This window comes from Glandiceps talaboti, chromosome 8 (assembly GCF_964340395.1).
Source record: "Glandiceps talaboti chromosome 8, keGlaTala1.1, whole genome shotgun sequence".
NCBI lineage: Eukaryota > Metazoa > Hemichordata > Enteropneusta > Spengelidae > Glandiceps > Glandiceps talaboti.
Genome location: NC_135556.1, coordinates 17,942,450 through 17,965,252, shown reverse-complemented (window position 1 = coordinate 17,965,252; position 22,803 = coordinate 17,942,450). Strand labels below are relative to the sequence as shown.

At 32.3% G+C, this 22,803-nt stretch overlaps 1 protein-coding gene across 3 annotated transcripts in view; it reads right to left on the bottom strand.

Annotated features, from left to right (window-relative positions):
- The window catches only part of LOC144438773 (sialidase-3-like), a 30,630-nt gene that overhangs the window by 6,535 nt on the left and 1,292 nt on the right, over positions 1 to 22,803 (bottom strand). The window contains exons 2-7 of one of the 3 annotated variants that reach the window (XM_078127939.1): positions 5,946 to 6,031; positions 5,340 to 5,385; positions 4,354 to 4,524; positions 3,459 to 3,594; positions 1,422 to 1,515; positions 67 to 144 (exon numbers count right to left, since the gene is read on the bottom strand). In XM_078127939.1, coding sequence (XP_077984065.1) covers positions 67 to 144; positions 1,422 to 1,515; positions 3,459 to 3,594; positions 4,354 to 4,524; positions 5,340 to 5,385; positions 5,946 to 6,000 — 580 coding nt within the window. In that variant the 5' untranslated portion in view covers positions 6,001 to 6,031. Of the gene's footprint in view, positions 1 to 66; positions 145 to 1,421; positions 1,516 to 3,458; positions 3,595 to 3,759; positions 3,896 to 4,353; positions 4,525 to 5,339; positions 5,386 to 5,945; positions 6,141 to 22,803 lie in introns of those variants that run through there. The other 2 variants (XM_078127940.1, XM_078127938.1) reach the window with 2 other exon arrangements.

The following is a 22,803-nucleotide window of genomic DNA, read 5'->3' as shown; positions in this document are numbered from 1 at the left end:
ATACTTAGTGTCGTATATGCAACAAGAAAGAAACCCCCAATAAAGGATCATAGTTTTGCACAATACCATTTTTTTTGTCTTTGAAAAAGGCATTAGCTGGAACAATTAATCTTCCTGATTTCAATTGGATTCCATGGCCAGGACCTATCAATCAAAAAATATTACACCTTTTATCAATAATTATACAAATATTAGGATCTTTACAATATCTATTTGAGAAGAAGTTGAAAATATCATTTTTGACAAAAAGTCCAACAAAACCTGAAAATGGCCCAGATCAACTTGGCATGAATAAATCTCAATAGCATCTCCCAAGAAACATGCACACCAAATATCAAAGTATTCTGACTGTCGGTTTTGGAGAAGAAGATGAAAATATAAAAAGTTGATGGATGGAGACGGATGATGGGCGCCGATGGAGAATCAAGCTAACCCTTAAGCGTCGCTCAGCTGTTGCTGACAGCGGAGCCAATAATTATATGCAATATACAAATAGTATGATCTTTATAATGTCTGTATCCTTTTTTGTGCTGCCTAAGAATGTACAAAGGGAATACACTTGGTCTTTGACTTACTAAGAGTCAGGGTCTTGTGGCTGAAGTTTACAAATCTAATATTTGGGTTGAAATATTTAAATCATCAAAACACTATGTCGCTCTCAAGCTACTGACTCAGAGGTAAACAATAATTCTGCTGTAATTAAAGAACAAAATTGGCTTGAATTTCCAGCAAGTTTTCAAAACTAAACAATATTTACATTTTCATTTCAAAATACAAGATATAGCTCATGAAGTCAGAAGAAGAGAGTGTACTTGCAATCAATTTGTTATCAATTAGAATTCAACCATAGGAAAGTTGAATGTAAATACATATTCATATCTACATGTAGCCATACGTCATACAGTGTTTTTGTTAAGGTTTTGGAACCACGATAACAGAAAGGGAGAAAGGGATAAAAATAGCAGTGTTTCCCAATAGAGTGTATGTATGGTTAGTTTTGTTTGGGAACCCTGGTAAAATGACATGGGAATCCTGGTAGATTTATCTTCTTACTGGCCTTTGGCAAAAACAACTGTTGGCAATCTGAAATGCACTGACTCTCCATTCAACCAATATACTCAATCTGTTTTTAGTTTTTAGTTTGAAACATATGGTAGTACAGAAAGAAAATACACATTGTCAAATAATTGAAATTATTTATTTATTTATTTATTTATTTATTTATTTATTTATTAAGCCTTCACAAGAAGAGAAACCAATATTGAAAAACAAAACACGATACAAGACAATCATACAATACAATAAATATGAATAGAGGCAGGGAAACATTTCTGTGTCTGTCATATGAATAAGTATGCTGTGAATAAAGTGTTCATTATTTGGATGAATGGTGGGAAATTTAGTATCAAACACGTTCTTACCTGTTGCAAACATTGCTGGAGTTGGCTGCATTTTTGCTAGTGTACTCCCAGTGAGATCAACAGGTTTACTCCAAGTCATACCATTATCAAGGCTCTAGAGTCAAATTCAAATTTAAAAAAATAAAAACTTGACCAAAAAACAAACAAATTATACATCCTACCATTATGAAGGCTTCAGAGTTAAATTGACAGTTGAAATTGAAAACTTGACAAAAAATTCCCAATAAATCTTATTGTGTACATCCTACAATTATTAAGGCACCACAGTCAAATTCAAATCATAATTAAACTTGTGTAAACCAAAAACAAACAAACAAATAAACAAACAAACGTGTCACATCAAAAGTAGCTAAATTAATACACCCTATCCTTTCAGAGTTCAAGGTTATTGTAAGTATAAGAAGTAATATGGTAATACTTTAGTCCTTGAAAAACAAATAATAAAATGTTTTTGAGGTATGACTAATTCTCAGTATAAAGGCTTTATCAGCATTGGATGGTACTAGAGGAACCAAACAACTAACTAGCATACAGTTGAGACATATCTGATAGTGATAGTTTGTTCATACATTTAACTACCCTTGACAGTGTTTTTGCTAAGGTTGGGGGAACACTGCAGGTTAAACAGAAAGGGTGGAAACTTGGTAAACCTGGCATAGTTTCCAATACATTGTACCATAATTTTGGTGGGAAACCCTGGGACAATGACAGGAGAAATCAGATAGATTTTACATGCTTTAATTGTAGTAGTAAATTTATTTTATATAACAAAAACACTGCTTGGTAGTGCAGATTGTTAACACACCAGTTCGCAGTTAATGGTCTAACGGAGTGCATCTTATAATTACAAGGGAAGTTTATATTTGCTGTATACATGCACACTGGTAAAATGCCAGCACAAAGACATTCAAAATGCTTCAAGTGTACAGATATTTATGTTACATTTTCATGTATACATACGCAAATAAAAAATGAGCAACACTTCTTTCATGATAAGTGTAAGATTAAAGACAATCAAAATAATCCAATGAGTTTAAGAACAATTTGTTTTATGGTGGCTAATGCATTACTATGACTATCATGTTTCCTGTAAAAAAAAAACATTCAAAAACAGAAACACTATAATTATAACAAACATAAAACGAAACAAACGAGAACAAACTCTTGGTAGGTTGATTTGCATGGGAGCCGTTACACTGATATAAAATGGCAGCCGAGATAAGACAATGAGCATTTGTAAAGCAAGCATAGTGAAACTTGTCATGTCATCTTTTTTGTTCTAGGGAGTTTTAACCATTAAAATCTATACAATAGAAACCTATATGTCTGTGTAAAGCCTCTATTAACGAAATGCTGAAATTTAAGGAAACAAAGGTTAGAATTCTGTTGATGTTGACAGCGGTTTTGCTTCAGATTTGGGAATCTTATTGACTGGGGAAAATGTGATAAAACTGGCTTAGACTTTCACAGATTGTATCGTAATTTTGATAGAGAACTTGGGAAAATACTCACTGACAGGAAGTCAAGCTCAGCAAGATGTTACCTACTACACTTAAAGCCCAAGGTGTAACCAGGCTATGTTTGTTTATCTGGGAGGAACATTTGGTAAATCCGACCCAGGTAGTTTATCAACATATTAGTGGCAGTTCACACATGTTGGTTACATGTAGTTCTTGCCTAATCCGAAGAGTCCCTTGTTATATTTTCTTTCAAGTGGCAGTGTTTCTGCTACGTTTTTTTCAGGTGCGTGCGTACTTATGGCCAGACACCCAGTCTGGGTGAAACACTTATTTCTATAAACTTTAAATTATAACCTGAAAAATTTTATTTTGAGGGACCTGTTCTAACACGATCCAAACAAAATTACTGCTAGATGCCTTGACAAGTTCTTCTATAAGCAGAGGGGGTGATACAGCTGATTTACTTTAAATGCCATTTATACATACATCAATTTATCCACCATTTTAGGCGCAGGCATGAACACAATGTAGTCCTGATACAAAATGACAGTTGTCAATTTGAATCATTCCTTATTACCTTAGTGAAATGAAGACTTTGTTGCAATGTACCATTTTCTATAATATCAAACTGATCATACTCAGCCGAGTATGATACATACAGCATCACCACTGCATTCCTGACATTATCAACGACAGGAGTAGGATTCATGGTCCTAAAATATAAAAGGCGATGCACGCAGTACCTACAATCAGCTCAAGACAATTGTGAGAACATTGTTACTGAACTGATACAGGATTTCAAATGCAAAGCTCATTCAGATTGGCTGTAAAGGTAGTATTCATTGAATGACAGCCAATTCTCAGTGACAGTAATTTACCTTTGTCATGTGGACTGATTCATTGTATACGCCACCTCCCAATAGATCTTTTTCTCCAGAATCAGGATAAAGAGAGATAAAAATAAACACTATGGCACCTCTCTGCTTGTCAACTATTGGTGTTGGATTCATTGTTCTGAAAAAATTGTCATTAGTACTAATAGTAGGTCATGCAATCTTGTTTTTGTTTTTTCAAATTTCATAACCGCTGAACAGCTTGCCTTTGGCCAACTACACATGGCAACAGTAAATCTCATATTACATCCTAGTACAGACTGTCACATGAATGGGTTGAAGTTTGCTTTTTGTATTTATTTAGTACGCATTATTTCCATAAACTTTTCATAAGATGGACAATGAAAATGAAGAATAATATTTGTTGTGATACTGGTCGAAAAATTTACATTTCATATCGCTGACAGCAGAGTTAAAATGATCATCAATCAAAATCAATAAATAACACTTGCACTTTGACCCTGAAATCAGTCAGTATGCCTGACAACCAATGTGGGTGTGTGCACCAAACAGAGAATACAGATATTGAAATAAAGACTGAAAATCTAAAATTTTCATTCAATGTATTTGATAACTAACCTTTTACCAGGTATACTGGCAACAATTGTTGGCTGATCCCAAATGACCTTTGACCCTGATCTCTTTCCTCTTCTTGAAATGATATCCATGTTACCAATATCAAGGTCAGTGTCTTTCCTAGCCTCACAGAAAGCTATGAATGTGTCGTCCTTGTACACCAGGGCAGGAATTCTAAGATTACAGACAGACAGACAGCAAGACAGAGAAAAAGACAAACACACAGAGTCAGACGTATTGTTCATTAAATCTCAGACGAATACGCTGCAGTGTTAATGGAAATACCAAAATGCAACATGGTTATAACAATTTCATGATTTAAAAGTAAGTGTTGACATCCAGTTCGAATCAATCAATCAATCAATCAATCAATCAATCAATTGATGCATTCCATGACAATGAACAAAACTTTTGTATAAATACTATAGAGAATACACATGTACATGTACATGCAGATGAATCAAACGCTTTTTACAAATTTGAACAACTCAGTGGTGTTTACATCCTACACAACCATTTACAGCTAAAATGATGTTGGTTTGATGTTTTACACATAACATGACATTTTAATACACGCTCTCAGACAACTTCTAAATGCAAAAGAAACAATTACATAGGTACTGTGCACAGTGGGGATGTACAAGTAATCAAGTTGATATGTTTATTATCAGTTAAAAAATAAACAATTGCAGCCATTAAAATCATCAAGACCATGTGTAATGTTTTCAATAGAAGCCTGTTTTTATTGCACTGTAACAGAATAATAGCAATGTTTATCAGTGTTCAATGTGATTGGGCAAAGGATCCTGCTGTGTTTATTGAGTCTCTGTTGTCGTTCATCAAATGTGTCTATCTTTGTGTCAAAAACCTAATGCAACATGCAATTGAAACACCAAACCAACATCACTTTAGCTGTAACCTTTCAACCTTCTTGTATGATGACTCCCATTGTATGAAGGGGTTGGACTCTGTAAAGCTAAGAGTCTTACCTTGATGTATTGTATCCTAATAAGCCTTTATAAAATAGTGCTGTATCTGAAAAGTAAGCATAAAAAAGAAATTACTGGTGTATCCTATAGTTTAATGTACCGTAACTTTCTGCAAAAGACATACGTTTTGATTTCGCTAGTTATCTAACAAATACTCAGTACATGACCAAGATTTTGCTTAGAAAATATATCAAAATTATTTTAAAATGATGTCTGGCTGTATCTGCATCTCGGTCAGACTTCAGTCTGTTTGTCAGCATGGTGTAACTGCTGTCTTATGTGTCTGTCTGTCTATCTCTCTGTCCACTGATGGAAGTAGGTGATACTCCTCATGGTCTGCCCATCTGTCTGTCTGTCTCTGTCTCTGTCTCTCTCTCTGTCTCTGTCTCTGTCTCTGTCTCTGTCTCTGTCTGTCTCTCTCTCTCTCTCTCTCTCTCTCTCTCTCTCTCTCTCTCTCTCTCTCTCTCTCTCTCTCTCTCTCTCTCTCTCTCTCTCTCTCTCCCTCCCCCAAATAATTTTCTAAATAACAAATCAAATAACGAAATTCAAAATGAATTTTACTATTGAGATAAACAAAACTATTGTATTGGTAAAATATGTACACACCTTTTAAGCCATACGCCATAACATCACCCCTATTGTTGTTTTGGCCCACATGCATCAGTGAAGATATACCTTGTGCTTTCGCCAATCTAAAATTGTGAAGGGATTCGTGATCATGTGCCGTACCGCGTCTTAACAGCCATTGTACAAGGAAAAAACAAGCAACACCAACAACGCACTAAGTTGAAGCAGGCAGACACAGGCAGCAAACAATGGAAGCAGGCAGAAATGACCTTTGACCTTGAACATCGAACCCTCTAGCTTACTGTCAAATTACTGTATATCAAGAAACAAGGACTTTACCTTTCTTTATCAGTTTCACAGACTTTCAGAGGTGATGAATCATAGAAGTAACATAATATAAGACATAAATGAAAACCCGAAGTAACTTTAAAAAAAAAATTATTCTTATGCAATGTGATATTTACATGTTAAAGTATTAATCAAACAATTAGTTTCTCCCCATGCAAGAGTACTGTGTTTTCACCATGCTTCAAAATAGAGCTCTGTGAAATCTGTATTATTAAAGTTGGTTGTACCTAAATTTTGTCTTTTATACCCTTCAAAGAGTTAACTATAATAATGGGAATGTTACTAAGTCATGGATTTCAGAACTTTTCCTTGCAAACCAGTGTTCACACTATTCACATAGTATACACAGCAATGTATAAATGATAAAAAAATTTCTACACAGAAACATGTGGTGTATTATGGGATATTCCATTATTTCATACACAAATCAAATGTTTTTTTCATTTCAAACCATTCAGTGTGCACATTATTAAATCACCAATTAGGCCTAGTAGAGTACTATGTATGCTATAAAAAAAATAGGTATTTCATACACACATTCAAAGGTTTATTTTCTTCCACACCATTCAGTGTGCAAACAATACAAGAATTAGGCCGAGTACAATAATATATCAGCTATCGTATTATAGATGTGACTTTGAATAAACTTCGACTTTTCTACCGAGCAGACACATAAATATATGGTGCATTATGGGAAATTTCACTATTTCAAACAATAATGAAACCGTTGAGTGTGCACACTATACCCCTATTAGGCCAAGTACAGTACAATATCAGCTATCATATGATGTTTTTCACTTGCAAACAATTGAGTGTGCACACTATTGATGTAGTAGACTTAATACAGCTATATATAAGCTATATTATGATGTATTTCACTTTTGATAAATTTCGTCTTTCATACCCAACAGACACAGAAAGATGTGGTGCATTATGGGACATCTCATTATTTCATTCACAAATCAAATACACTTTTCTAGCAAACCATTGAGTGTGCACACTATACACGTATTAGGGACAATACAATATTATATCAGCTATTATATGATACACGTGACTTTAAATAAATTTTGTCTTTCATACCCAGCAGACACACCTTCATTCAGGAAATTATAGCAATATTTACAAATTTTGATGAAACTACACGTGCGTTTTCTTGGAAACAATTGAGTGTGCACATTATTCATATAGTAGCCTTAATACAGTTATATATAAGCTATAACATGATATATTTCACTTTTGATAAATTTCATCGTTCATACCCAGCAGACACAGAAAGATGTGGTGCATTATGGGAAATTTCATTCTTTCATACACAAATTAAATTCACTTTTCTAGCAAACCATTGAGTGTGCACACTATTCACATATTAGGCCTAGTACACTACTATATGGGCTATCAAATGATATATGTGACTTTATATAAATTTCGTCTTTCATACCCAGCAGACACACTTTTATTTAGGAAATTATAGGAATATTTACAAATTTTGATGAAACTGCACATGCGTTTTCTTGTAAACAATTGAGTGTGCACACTATTCACGTATTAGGCCTAGTACACTACTATATCAGCTATTAAATGATATGTGTGACTTTATATAAATTTCGTCTTTCATACCCAGCAGACACACTTTTATTTAGGAAATTATAGGAATATTTACAAATTTTGATGAAACTACACGAGTGTTTTCTTGCAAACAATTGAGTGTGCACACTATTCACCTATTAGGCCTAGTACAATATCATATCAGCTATTATATGATACATGTGACTTTATATAAAATTTGTCGTTGATACCCAGCAGACACTGAAAGATGTGATGCATTATGGGAAATTTCATTCTTTCATACACAAATTAAATTCACTTTTCTAGCAGACCATTGAGTGTGCACACTATTCACGTATTAGGCCTAGTACACTACTATATGAGCTATCAAATGATATATGTGACTTTATATAAGTTTCGTCTTTCATACCCAGCAGACACACTTTTATTAATACAATTATAGGAATATTTATAAATTTTGATGAACTGCACATGCGTTTTCTTGTAAACAATTGAATGTGCACATTATTCATATAGTAGGCTTAATAAAGTTATATATAAGCTATGACATGATATATTTCATTTTTGATAAATTTCGTCGTTCATACCCAGCAGACACAGACAGATGTGATGCATTATGGGAAATTTCACTATTTCATACACAAATGAAATTCCCTTTTCTAGCAAACCATTGAGTGTGCACACTATTCACGTATTAGGCCTAGTACACTACTATATCAACTATCATATGATATGTGTGACTTTATATAAATTTCGTGTTTCATACCCAGCAGACACACTTTTATTTAGGAAATTATAGGAATATTTACAAATTTTGATGAAACTACACGTGCGTTTTCTTGCAAACAATTGAGTGTGCCCACTATTCACCTATTAGGCCTAGTACAATATCATATCAGCTATTATATGATATATGTGACTTTATATAAATTTCGTCGTTGATACCCAGCAGACACAGAAACATGTGGTGCATTCTGGGAAATTTCATTCTTTCATACACAAATCAAATTCACTTTTAAAGCAAACAATTGAGTGTGCACACTATTCACGTATTAGGCCTAATACACTACTATATCAGCTATTAAATGATATGTGTGACTTTATATAAATTTCGTCTTTCATACCCAGCAGACACACTTTTATTTAGGAAATTATAGGAATATTTACAAATTTTGATGAAACTACACGAGTGTTTTCTTGCAAACAATTGAGTGTGCACACTATTCACCTATTAGGCCTAGTACAATATCATATCAGCTATTATATGATACATGTGACTTTATATAAAATTTGTCGTTGATACCCAGCAGACACTGAAAGATGTGATGCATTATGGGAAATTTCATTCTTTCATACACAAATTAAATTCACTTTTCTAGCAGACCATTGAGTGTGCACACTATTCACGTATTAGGCCTAGTACACTACTATATGAGCTATCAAATGATATATGTGACTTTATATAAGTTTCGTCTTTCATACCCAGCAGACACACTTTTATTAATACAATTATAGGAATATTTATAAATTTTGATGAACTGCACATGCGTTTTCTTGTAAACAATTGAGTGTGCACATTATTCATATAGTAGGCTTAATATAGTTATATATAAGCTATAACATGATATATTTCATTTTTGATAAATTTCGTCGTTCATACCCAGCAGACACAGACAGATGTGATGCATTATGGGAAATTTCACTATTTCATACACAAATGAAATTCCCTTTTCTAGCAAACCATTGAGTGTGCACACTATTCACGTATTAGGCCTAGTACACTACTATATCAACTATCATATGATATGTGTGACTTTATATAAATTTCGTGTTTCATACCCAGCAGACACACTTTTATTTAGGAAATTATAGGAATATTTACAAATTTTGATGAAACTACACGTGCGTTTTCTTGCAAACAATTGAGTGTGCCCACTATTCACCTATTAGGCCTAGTACAATATCATATCAGCTATTATATGATATATGTGACTTTATATAAATTTCGTCGTTGATACCCAGCAGACACAGAAACATGTGGTGCATTCTGGGAAATTTCATTCTTTCATACACAAATCAAATTCACTTTTAAAGCAAACAATTGAGTGTGCACACTATTCACGTATTAGGACTAATACACTTCTATATGGGCTATCAAATGATATATGTGACTTTATATAAATTTCGTCTTTCATACCCAGCAGACACACTTTTATTTAGGAAATTATAGGAATATTTACAAATTTTGATGAAACTACACGAGTGTTTTCTTGCAAACAATTGAGTGTGCACACTATTCACCTATTAGGCCTAGTACAATATCATATCAGCTATTATATAATATATGTGACTTTATATAAATTTCGTCTTTCATACCCAGCAGACACACTTTTATTTTTATACAATTATAGGAATATTTACAAATTTTGATGAAACTACACATGTGTTTTCTTGGAAGCAATTGAGTGTGCACATTATTCATATAGTAGGATTAATACAGTTATATATAAGCTATAACATGATATATTTCACTTTTGATAAATTTCGTCGTTGATACCCAGCAGACACAGAAAGATGTGATGCATTATGGGAAATTTCACTATTTCATACACAAATGAAATTCCCTTTTCTAGCAAACCATTGAGTGTGCACACTATTCACATATTAGGCCTAGTACACTACAATATGAGCTATCAAATGATATATGTGACTTTATATAAATTTTGTCTTTCATACCCAGCAGACACACTTTTATTTAGGAAATTTTAGGAATATTTACAAATTTTGATGAAACTACACGTGTGTTTTCTTGCAAACAATTGAGTGTGCACACTATTCACCTATTAGGCCTAGTACAATATCATATCAGCTATTATATGATATATGTGACTTTATATAAATTTCGTCGTTGATACCCAGCAGACACAGAAACATGTGGTGCATTCTGGGAAATTTCATTCTCTCATACACAAATCAAATTCACTTTTAAAGCAAACAATTGAGTGTGCACACTATTCACGTATTAGGCCTAGTACACTACTATATGGGCTATCAAATGATATATGTGACTTTATATAAATTTCGTCTTTCATACCCAGCAGACACACTTTTATTTAGGAAATTATAGGAATATTTACAAATTTTGGTGAAACTACACGAGTGTTTTCTTGCAAACCATTGAGTGTGCACACTATTCACGCATTAGGCCTAGTACACTACTATATGAGCTATCAAATGATATGTGTGACTTTATATAAATTTCGTCTTTCATACCCAGCAGACACACTTTTATTTAGGAAATTATAGGAATATTTACAAATTTTGATGAAACTACACGAGTGTTTTCTTGCAAACAATTGAGTGTGCACACTATTCACCTATTAGGCCTAGTACAATATCATATCAGCTATTATATAATATATGTGACTTTATATAAATTTCGTCTTTCATACCCAGCAGACACACTTTTATTTTTATACAATTATAGCAATATTTACAAATTTTGATGAAACTACACGTGTTTTCTTGGAAACAATTGAGTGTGCACATTATTCATATAGTAGGATTAATACAGTTATATATAAGCTATAACATGATATATTTCACTTTTGATAAATTTCGTCGTTGATACCCAGCAGACACAGAAAGATGTGATGCATTATGGGAAATTTCACTATTTCATACACAAATGAAATTCCCTTTTCTAGCAAACCATTGAGTGTGCACACTATTCACATATTAGGCCTAGTACACTACAATATGAGCTATCAAATGATATATGTGACTTTATATAAATTTTGTCTTTCATACCCAGCAGAAACACTTTTATTTAGGAAATTTTAGGAATATTTACAAATTTTGATGAAACTACACGTGTGTTTTCTTGCAAACAATTGAGTGTGCACACTATTCACCTATTAGGCCTAGTACAATATCATATCAGCTATTATATGATATATGTGACTTTATATAAATTTCGTCGTTGATACCCAGCAGACACAGAAACATGTGGTGCATTCTGGGAAATTTCATTCTTTCATACACAAATCAAATTCACTTTTAAAGCAAACAATTGAGTGTGCACACTATTCACGTATTAGGCCTAGTACACTACTATATGGGCTATCAAATGATATATGTGACTTTATATAAATTTCGTCTTTCATACCCAGCAGACACACTTTTATTTAGGAAATTATAGGAATATTTACAAATTTTGATGAAACTACACGAGTGTTTTCTTGCAAACCATTGAGTGTGCACACTATTCACGCATTAGGCCTAGTACACTACTATATCAACTATCATATGATATGTGTGACTTTATATAAATTTCGTGTTTCATACCCAGCAGACACACTTTTATTTAGGAAATTATAGGAATATTTACAAATTTTTATGAAACTACACGTGTGTTTTCTTGCAAACAATTGAGTGTGCACACTATTCACCTATTAGGCCTACTACAATATCATATCAGCTATTATATGATATATGTGACTTTATATAAATTTCGTCTTTCATACCCAGCAGACACACTTTTATTTTATACAATTATAGGAATATTTACAAATTTTGATGAAATTGCACATGCGTTTTCTTGCAAACAATTGAGTGTGCACATTATTCATATAGTAGCCTTAATACAGTTATATATAAGCTATAACATGATATATTTCACTTTTGATAAATTTCGTCGTTGATATCCAGCAGACACAGAAAGATGTGGTGCATTATGGGAAATTTCATTCTTTCATACACAAATAAAATTCCCTTTTCTAGCAAACCATTGAGTGTGCACACTATTCACGTATTAGGCCTAATACACTACTATATGGGCTATCAAATGATATAAGTGACTTTATATAAATTTCGTCTTTCATACCCAGCAGACACACTTTTATTTATACAATTATAAGAATATTTACAAATTTTGATGAAACTGCACATGCGTTTTCTTGTGAACAATTGAGTGTGCACATTATTCATATAGTAGGCTTAATAAAGTTATATATAAGCTATAACATGATATATTTCACTTTTGATAAATTTCATCGTTCATACCCAGCAGACACAGAAAGATGTGATGCATTCTGGGAAATTTCACTATTTCATACACAAATGAAATTCACTTTTCTAGTAAATCATTGAGTGTGCACACTATTCACGTATTAGGCCTAGTACACTACTATATGAGCTATTATATGATATACGTGACTTTATATAAATTTTGTCTTTCATACCCAGCAGACACACTTTTATTTAGGAAATTATAGGAATATTTACAAATTTTGATGAAACTACACGAGTGTTTTCTTGCAAACAATTGAGTGTGCACACTATTCACCTATTAGGCCTAGTACAATATCATATCAGCTATTATATAATATATGTGACTTTATATAAATTTCGTCTTTCATACCCAGCAGACACACTTTTATTTTTATACAATTATAGCAATATTTACAAATTTTGATGAAACTACACATGTGTTTTCTTGGAAACAATTGAGTGTGCACATTATTCATATAGTAGGATTAATACAGTTATATATAAGCTATAACATGATATATTTCACTTTTGATAAATTTCGTAGTTGATACCCAGCAGACACAGAAAGATGTGATGCATTATGGGAAATTTCACTATTTCATACACAAATGAAATTCACTTTTCTAGTAAATCATTGAGTGTGCACACTATTCACGTATTAGGCCTAGTACACTACTATATGAGCTATTATATGATATATGTGACTTTATATAAATTTTGTCTTTCATACCCAGCAGACACACTTTTATTTAGGAAATTATAGGAATATTTACAAATTTTGATGAAACTGCACATGCGTTTTCTTGTAAACAATTGAGTGTGCACATTATTCATATAGTAGGCTTAATAAAGTTATATATAAGCTATAACATGATATATTTCACTTTTGATAAATTTTGTCTTTCATACCCAGCAGACACAGAAAGATGTGATGCATTCTGGGAAATTTCAATATTTCTTACACAAATGAAATTCACTTTTCTAGTAAATCATTCAGTGTGCACACTATTCACGTATTAGGCCTAGTACACTACTATATGAGCTATTAAATGATATATGTGACTTTATATAAATTTTGTCTTTCATACCCAGCAGACACACTTTTATTTAGGAAATTATAGGAATATTTACAAATTTTGATGAACTGCACATGCGTTTTCTTGCAAACCATTGAGTGTGCACACTATTCACGTATTAGGCCTAGTACAATACTATATCAGCTATCATATGATATATGTGACTTTAAATAAATTTCGTCTTTTGTACCCAGCAGACACACCTTCATTCAGGAAATTATAGCAATATTTACAAATTTTGATGAAACTACAAGTGTGTTTTCTTGGAAACAATTGAGTGTGCACATTATTCATATAGTAGGATTAATACAGTTATATATAAGCTATAACATGATATATTTCACTTTTGATAAATTTCGTCGTTGATACCCAGCAGACACAGAAAGATGTGATGCATTAAGGGAAATTTCACTATTTCATACACAAATGAAATTCCCTTTTCTAGCAAACCATTGAGTGTGCACACTATTCACATATTAGGACTAGTACACTACAATATGAGCTATCAAATGATATATGTGACTTTATATAAATTTCGTCTTTCATACCCAGCAGACACACTTTTATTTAGGAAATTATAGGAATATTTACAAATTTTGATGAAACTACACGAGTGTTTTCTTGCAAACAATTGAGTGTGCACACTATTCACCTATTAGGCCTAGTACAATATCATATCAGCTATTATATGATATATGTGACTTTATATAAAATTTGTCGTTGATACCCAGCAGACACTGAAAGATGTGATGCATTATGGGAAATTTCATTCTTTCATACACAAATAAAATTCCCTTTTCTAGCAAACCATTGAGTGTGCACACTATTCACGTATTAGGCCTAATACACTACTATATGGGCTATCAAATGATATAAGTGACTTTATATAAATTTCGTCTTTCATACCCAGCAGACACACTTTTATTTATACAATTATAGGAATATTTACAAATTTTGATGAAACTGCACATGCGTTTTCTTGTGAACAATTGAGTGTGCACATTATTCATATAGTAGGCTTAATAAAGTTATATATAAGCTATAACATGATATATTTCACTTTTGATAAATTTCATCGTTCATACCCAGCAGACACAGAAAGATGTGATGCATTCTGGGAAATTTCACTATTTCATACACAAATGAAATTCACTTTTCTAGTAAATCATTGAGTGTGCACACTATTCACATATTAGGCCTAGTACACTACTATATGAGCTATTATATGATATATGTGACTTTATATAAATTTCGTCGTTGATACCCAGCAGACACAGAAACATGTGGTGCATTCTGGGAAATTTCATTATTTCATACACAAATCAAATTCACTTTTCTAGCAAACCATTGAGTGTGCACACTATTCACATATTAGGCCTAGTACAATACTATATAGGCTATCAAATGATATATGTGACTTTATATAAATTTCGTCTTTCATACCCAGCAGACACAATTTTATTTATACAATTATAGGAATATTTACAAATTTTGATGAAACTGCACATGCGTTTTCTTGTAAACAATTGAGTGTGCACATTATTCATATAGTAGGCTTAATAAAGTTATATATAAGCTATAACATGATATATTTCACTTTTGATAAATTTCGTCTTTCATACCCAGCAGACACAGAAAGATGTGATGCATTCTGGGAAATTTCAATATTTCATACACAAATGAAATTCACTTTTCTAGTAAATCATTGAGTGTGCACACTATTCACGTATTAGGCCTAGTACACTACAATATGAGCTATCAAATGATATATGTGACTTTATATAAATTTCGTCTTTCATACCCAGCAGACACACTTTTATTTAGGAAATTATAGGAATATTTACAAATTTTGATGAAACTACACGAGTGTTTTCTTGCAAACAATTGAGTGTGCACACTATTCACCTATTAGGCCTAGTACAATATCATATCAGCTATTATATGATATATGTGACTTTATATAAAATTTGTCGTTGATACCCAGCAGACACTGAAAGATGTGATGCATTATGGGAAATTTCATTCTTTCATATACAAATTAAATTCACTTTTCTAGCAAACCATTGAGTGTGCACACTATTCACGTATTAGGCCTAGTACACTACTATATGGGCTATCAAATGATATATGTGACTTTATATAAGTTTCGTCTTTCATACCCAGCAGACACACTTTTATTAATACAATTATAGGACAGCTAGTGTACCGCTCTCTAAGTTTGAAGCATGTGTATGTGTATTTAGCCACTTCTTTAATTATATTCTCATTTTTACTGTTCATCATATTGAGGAATTTTTCTGTGTCTGTCAAACCTTGGGGCCATATTTTAAAGTGTGCTAATATTGATTTTCTTTCGTCCGTGAACATTTTACAGTTTAAGATAAAGTGTTGCTTATCTTCAATGTTTTTTTTTATGTCCATACACAATGGTTTGGAAGCAAAAAAAGCATTTGATTTGAAAAAGTGACACTTCCCAGCACCACATATTTCTATCTGCTGGTTAGAAAAGACAAAATTTATGGAAACTGTAATACATCAAATTTTAACTGACATACATCTGTATTAAAGCCTAATATTGTGGACACTCAATTGTTTGCAAGTAAAAGCATGTGAAGTTTCCATGAATAAATAAAAAGTTAATATATAATTACTTATCTGCTGGGCATACAAGGCGAAATTTATCAAACAATTCATATTATAGCTGATATAATATTGTACTAGGCCTACTAGGTGAATATTTTGCACACTCAATTGTTTGCAAGCAAAACGCACATGAACTTTCAACAAATTAGTAAATATTGCTATAATTTTCTAAATAAAGGCGTGTCTGCTGGGTATAAAAGACAAAATTTATTTAAAGTCACATATATCATATGATAGCTGATATAGTATTGTACTAGGCCTAATACGTGAATAGTGTGCACACTCAGTGGTTTGCTAGAAAAGTGGGTTTGATTTGTGTATGAAATAGTGAAATTTCCCATAATGCATCACATATGTCTGTGTCTGCTGGGTATGAAAGACGAAATTTATTAAAAGTGACATATATCATGTGATAGTTTATATATAACTGTATTATATAAGCCTACTATATGAATAATGTGCACACTCAATTGTTTGCATGAAAACGCATGTGCAGTTTCATAAAAATTTGTAAATATTCCTATAACTGTATAAATAAAAGTGTGTCTGCTGGGTATGAAAGACGAAATTTATATAAAGTCACATATATTATATAATAGCTGATATGATATTGTACTAGGCCTAATAGGTGAATAGTGTGCACACTCAATTGTTTGCAAGAAAACACTCGTGTAGTTTCATCAAAATTTGTAATATTCCTATAATTTCCTAAATAAAAGTGTGTCTGCTGGGTATGAAAGACGAAATTTATATAAAGTCACATATATCATTTGATAGCTCATATAGTAGTGTACTAGGCCTAATAGGTGAATAGTGTGCACACTCAATGATTTACTAGAAAAGTGAATTTGATTTGTATATGAAATAATGAAATTTCCCAGAATGCACCACATGTTTCTGTGTCTGCTGGGTATCAACGACGAAATTTATATAAAGTCACATATATCATATAATAGCTGATATGATATTGTAGTAGGCCTAATAGGTGAATAGTGTGCACACTCAATTGTTTGCAAGAAAACACACGTGTAGTTTCATCAAAATTTGTAAATATTCCTAAAATTTCCTAAATAAAAGTGTGTCTGCTGGGTATAAAAGACAAAATTTATTTAAAGTCACATATATCATATAATAGCTGATATAATATTGTACTATGCCTTATAGGTGAATAGTGTGCACACTCAATGGTTTGCTAGAAAAGTGGGTTTGATTTGTGTATGAAATAGTGAAATTTCCCAGAATGCACCACATCTTTCTGTGTCTGCTGGGTATGAAAGACGAAATTTATCAAAAGTGAAATATATCATGTTATAGCTTATATTTAGCTTTATTAAGCCTACTATACGAATAGTGTGCACACTCAATTGTTTGCAAGAAAACGCACATGAACTTTCAACAAATTAGTAAATATTGCTATAATTTTCTAAATAAAGGCGTGTCTGCTGGGTATAAAAGACAAAATTTATTTAAAGTCACACATATCATATGATAGCTGATATAATATTGTACTAGGCCTAATACGTGAATAGTGTGCACACTCAATGGTTTGCTAGAAAAGTGGGTTTGATTTGTGTATGAAATAGTGAAATTTCCCAGAATGCACCAAATACATCTGTGTCTGCTGGGTATGAAAGACGAAATTTATGAAAAGTGAAATATATCATGTTATAGCTACTATATAGCTTTATTAAACCTACCATACGAATAGTGTGCACACTCAATTGTTTGCAAGCAAAACGCACATGAACTTTCAACAAATTAGTAAATATTGCTATAATTTTCTAAATAAAGGCGTGTCTGCTGGGTATAAAAGAGAAAATTTATTTAAAGTCACATATATCATATGATAGCTGATATAATATTGTACTAGGCCTAATACGTGAATAGTGTGCACACTCAATGGTTTGCTAGAAAAGTGGGTTTGATTTGTGTATGAAATAGTGAAATTTCCCAGAATGCACCACATCTTTATGTGTCTGCTGGGTATGAAAGACGAAATTTATCAAAAGTTAAATATATCATGTTATAGCTTATATTTAGCTTTATTAAGTCTACGATACGAATAGTGTGCACACTCAATTGTTTGCAAGAAAACGCACATGAACTTTCAACAAATTAGTAAATATTACTATAATTTCCTAAATAAAGGCGTGTCTGCTGGGTATAAAAGACAAATTTATTTAAAGTCACATATATCATATGATAGCTGATATAGTATTGTACTAGGCCTAATACGTGAATAGTGTGCACACTCAGTGGTTTGCTAGAAAAGTGCGTTTGATTTGTGTATGAAATAGTGACATTTCCCAGAATGCACCACATCTTTCTGTGTCTAGCTGCTGGGTATGAAAGACGAAATTTATCAAAAGTGAAATATATCATGTTATAGCTTATATATAGCTTTATTAAGTCTACTATACGAATAGTGTGCACACTCAATTGTTTGCAAGCAAAATGCACATGAAGTTTCAACAAATTAGTAAATATTACTATAATTTCCTGAATGAAGGCGTGTCTGCTGGGTATAAAAGACGAAATTTATTTAAAGTCACATATATCATATGATAGCTGATATAATATTGTACTAGGCCTAATACGTGAATAGTGTGCACACTCAATGGTTTGCTAGAAAAGTGGGTTTGATTTGTGTATGAAATAGTGAAATTTCCCAGAATGCACCAAATACATCTGTGTCTGCTGGGTATGAAAGACGAAATTCATGAAAAGTGAAATATATCATGTTATAGCTACTATATAGCTTTATTAAACCTACCATACGAATAGTGTGCACACTCAATTGTTTGCAAGCAAAACGCACATGAACTTTCAACAAATTAGTAAATATTGCTATAATTTTCTAAATAAAGGCGTGTCTGCTGGGTATAAAAGACGAAATTTATTTAAAGTCACATATATCATATGATAGCTGATATAATATTGTACTAGGCCTAATACGTGAATAGTGTGCACACTCAATGGTTTGCTAGAAAAGTGGGTTTGATTTGTGTATGAAATAGTGAAATTTCCCAGAATGCACCACATCTTTCTGTGTCTGCTGGGTATGAAAGACAAAATTTATCAAAAGTGAAATATATCATGTTATAGCTTATATTTAGCTTTATTAAGCCTACTATACGAATAGTGTGCACACTCAATTGTTTGCAAGAAAACGCACATGAACTTTCAACAAATTAGTATTAAAATATTACTATAATTTCCTAAATAAAGGCGTGTCTGCTGGGTATAAAAGACAAAATTTATTTAAAGTCACATATATCATATGATAGCTGATATAGTATTGTACTAGGCCTAATACGTGAATAGTGGGCACACTCAATGGTTTGCTAGAAAAGTGGGTTTGATTTGTGTATGAAATAGTGAAATTTCCCATAATGCATCACATATGTCTGTGTCTGCTGGGTATGAAAGACGAAATTTATCAAAAGTGAAATATATCATGTTATAGCTTATATATAGCTTTATTAAGTCTACTATACGAATAGTGTGCACACTCAATTGTTTGCAAGCAAAACGCACATGAAGTTTCACCAAATTAGTAAATATTACTATAATTTCCTGAATGAAGGTGTGTCTGCTGGGTATAAAAGACGAAATTTATTTAAAGTCACATATATCATATGATAGTTGATATAGTATTGTACTAGGCCTAATACGTGAATAGTGTGCACACTCAATGGTTTGCTAGAAAAGTGGGTTTGATTTGTGTATGAAATAGTGACATTTCCCAGAATGCACCACATCTTTCTGTGTCTAGCTGCTGGGTATGAAAGACGAAATTTATCAAAAGTTAAATATATCATGTTATAGCTTATATATAGCTTTATTAAGTCTACGATACGAATAGTGTGCACACTCAATTGTTTGCAAGAAAACGCACATGAACTTTCAACAAATTAGTAAATATTACTATAATTTCCTAAATAAAGGCGTGTCTGCTGGGTATAAAAGACAAATTTATTTAAAGTCACATATATCATATGATAGCTGATATAGTATTGTACTAGGCCTAATACGTGAATAGTGTGCACACTCAGTGGTTTGCTAGAAAAGTGTGTTTGATTTGTGTATGAAATAGTGAAATTTCCCAGAATGCACCACATCTTTCTGTGTCTGTTGGGTATGAAAGACGAAATTTATCAAAAGTGAAATATATCATGTTATAGCTTATATATAGCTTTATTAAGTCTACTATACGAATAGTGTGCACACTCAATTGTTTGCAAGCAAAACGCACATGAAGTTTCACCAAATTAGTAAATATTACTATAATTTCCTGAATGAAGGTGTGTCTGCTGGGTATAAAAGACGAAATTTATTTAAAGTCACATATATCATATGATAGCTGATATAGTATTGTACTAGGCCTAATACGTGAATAGTGTGCACACTCAGTGGTTTGCTAGAAAAGTGCGTTTGATTTGTGTATGAAATAGTGACATTTCCCAGAATGCACCACATCTGTCTGTGTCTGCTGGGTATGAAAGACGAAATTTATCAAAAGTGAAATATATCATGTTATAGCTTATATATAGCTTTATTAAGTCTACTATATGAATAGTGTGCACACTCAATTGTTTGCAAGCAAAACGCACATGAAGTTTCACCAAATTAGTAAATATTACTATAATTTCCTGAATGAAGGCGTGTCTGCTGGGTATAAAAGACGAAATTTATTTAAAGTCACATATATCATATGATAGTTGATATAGTATTGTACTAGGCCTAATACGTGAATAGTGTGCACACTCAATGGTTTGCTAGAAAAGTGGGTTTGATTTGTGTATGAAATAGTGAAATTTCCCATAATGCATCACATATGTCTGTGTCTGCTGGGTATGAAAGACGAAATTTATCAAAAGTGAAATATATCATGTTATAGCTTATATATAGCTTTATTAAGTCTACTATACGAATAGTGTGCACACTCAATTGTTTGCAAGCAAAACGCACATGAAGTTTCACCAAATTAGTAAATATTACTATAATTTCCTGAATGAAGGTGTGTCTGCTGGGTATAAAAGACGAAATTTATTTAAAGTCACATATATCATATGATAGTTGATATAGTATTGTACTAGGCCTAATACGTGAATAGTGTGCACACTCAATGGTTTGCTAGAAAAGTGTGTTTGATTTGTGTATGAAATAGTGAAATTTCCCAGAATGCACCACATCTTTCTGTGTCTGTTGGGTATGAAAGACGAAATTTATCAAAAGTGAAATATATCATGTTATAGCTTATATATAGCTTTATTAAGTCTACTATACGAATAGTGTGCACACTCAATTGTTTGCAAGCAAAACGCACATGAAGTTTCACCAAATTAGTAAATATTACTATAATTTCCTGAATGAAGGTGTGTCTGCTGGGTATAAAAGACGAAATTTATTTAAAGTCACATATATCATATGATAGTTGATATAGTATTGTACTAGACCTAATACGTGAATAGTGTGCACACTCAATGGTTTGCTAGAAAAGTGTGTTTGATTTGTGTATGAAATAGTGAAATTTCCCAGAATGCACCACATCTTTCTGTGTCTGTTGGGTATGAAAGACGAAATTTATCAAAAGTGAAATATATCATGTTATAGCTTATATATAGCTTTATTAAGTCTACTATATGAATAGTGTGCACACTCAATTGTTTGCAAGCAAAACGCACATGAAGTTTCGCCAAATTAGTAAATATTACTATAATTTCCTGAATGAAGGCGTGTCTGCTGGGTATAAAAGACGAAATTTATTTAAAGTCACATATATCATATGATAGCTGATATAATATTGTACTAGACCTAATATGTGAATAGTGTGCACACTCAATGGTTTGCTAGAAAAGTGGGTTTGATTTGTGTATGAAATAGTGAAATTTCCCAGAATGCACCACATCTTTCTGTGTCTGCTGGGTATGAAAGACGAAATTTATCAAAAGTGAAATATATCATGTTATAGCTTATATATAGCTTTATTAAGTCTACTATACAAATAGTGTGCACACTCAATTGTTTGCAAGCAAAACGCACATGAAGTTTCAACTAATTAGTAATTATTGCTATAATTTCATGAATGAAGGCGTGTCTGCTGGATATAAAAGACGAAATTTATTTAAAGTCACATATATCATATGATACCTGATATAGTATTGTACTAGACCTAATACGTGAATAGTGTGCACACTCAACGGTTT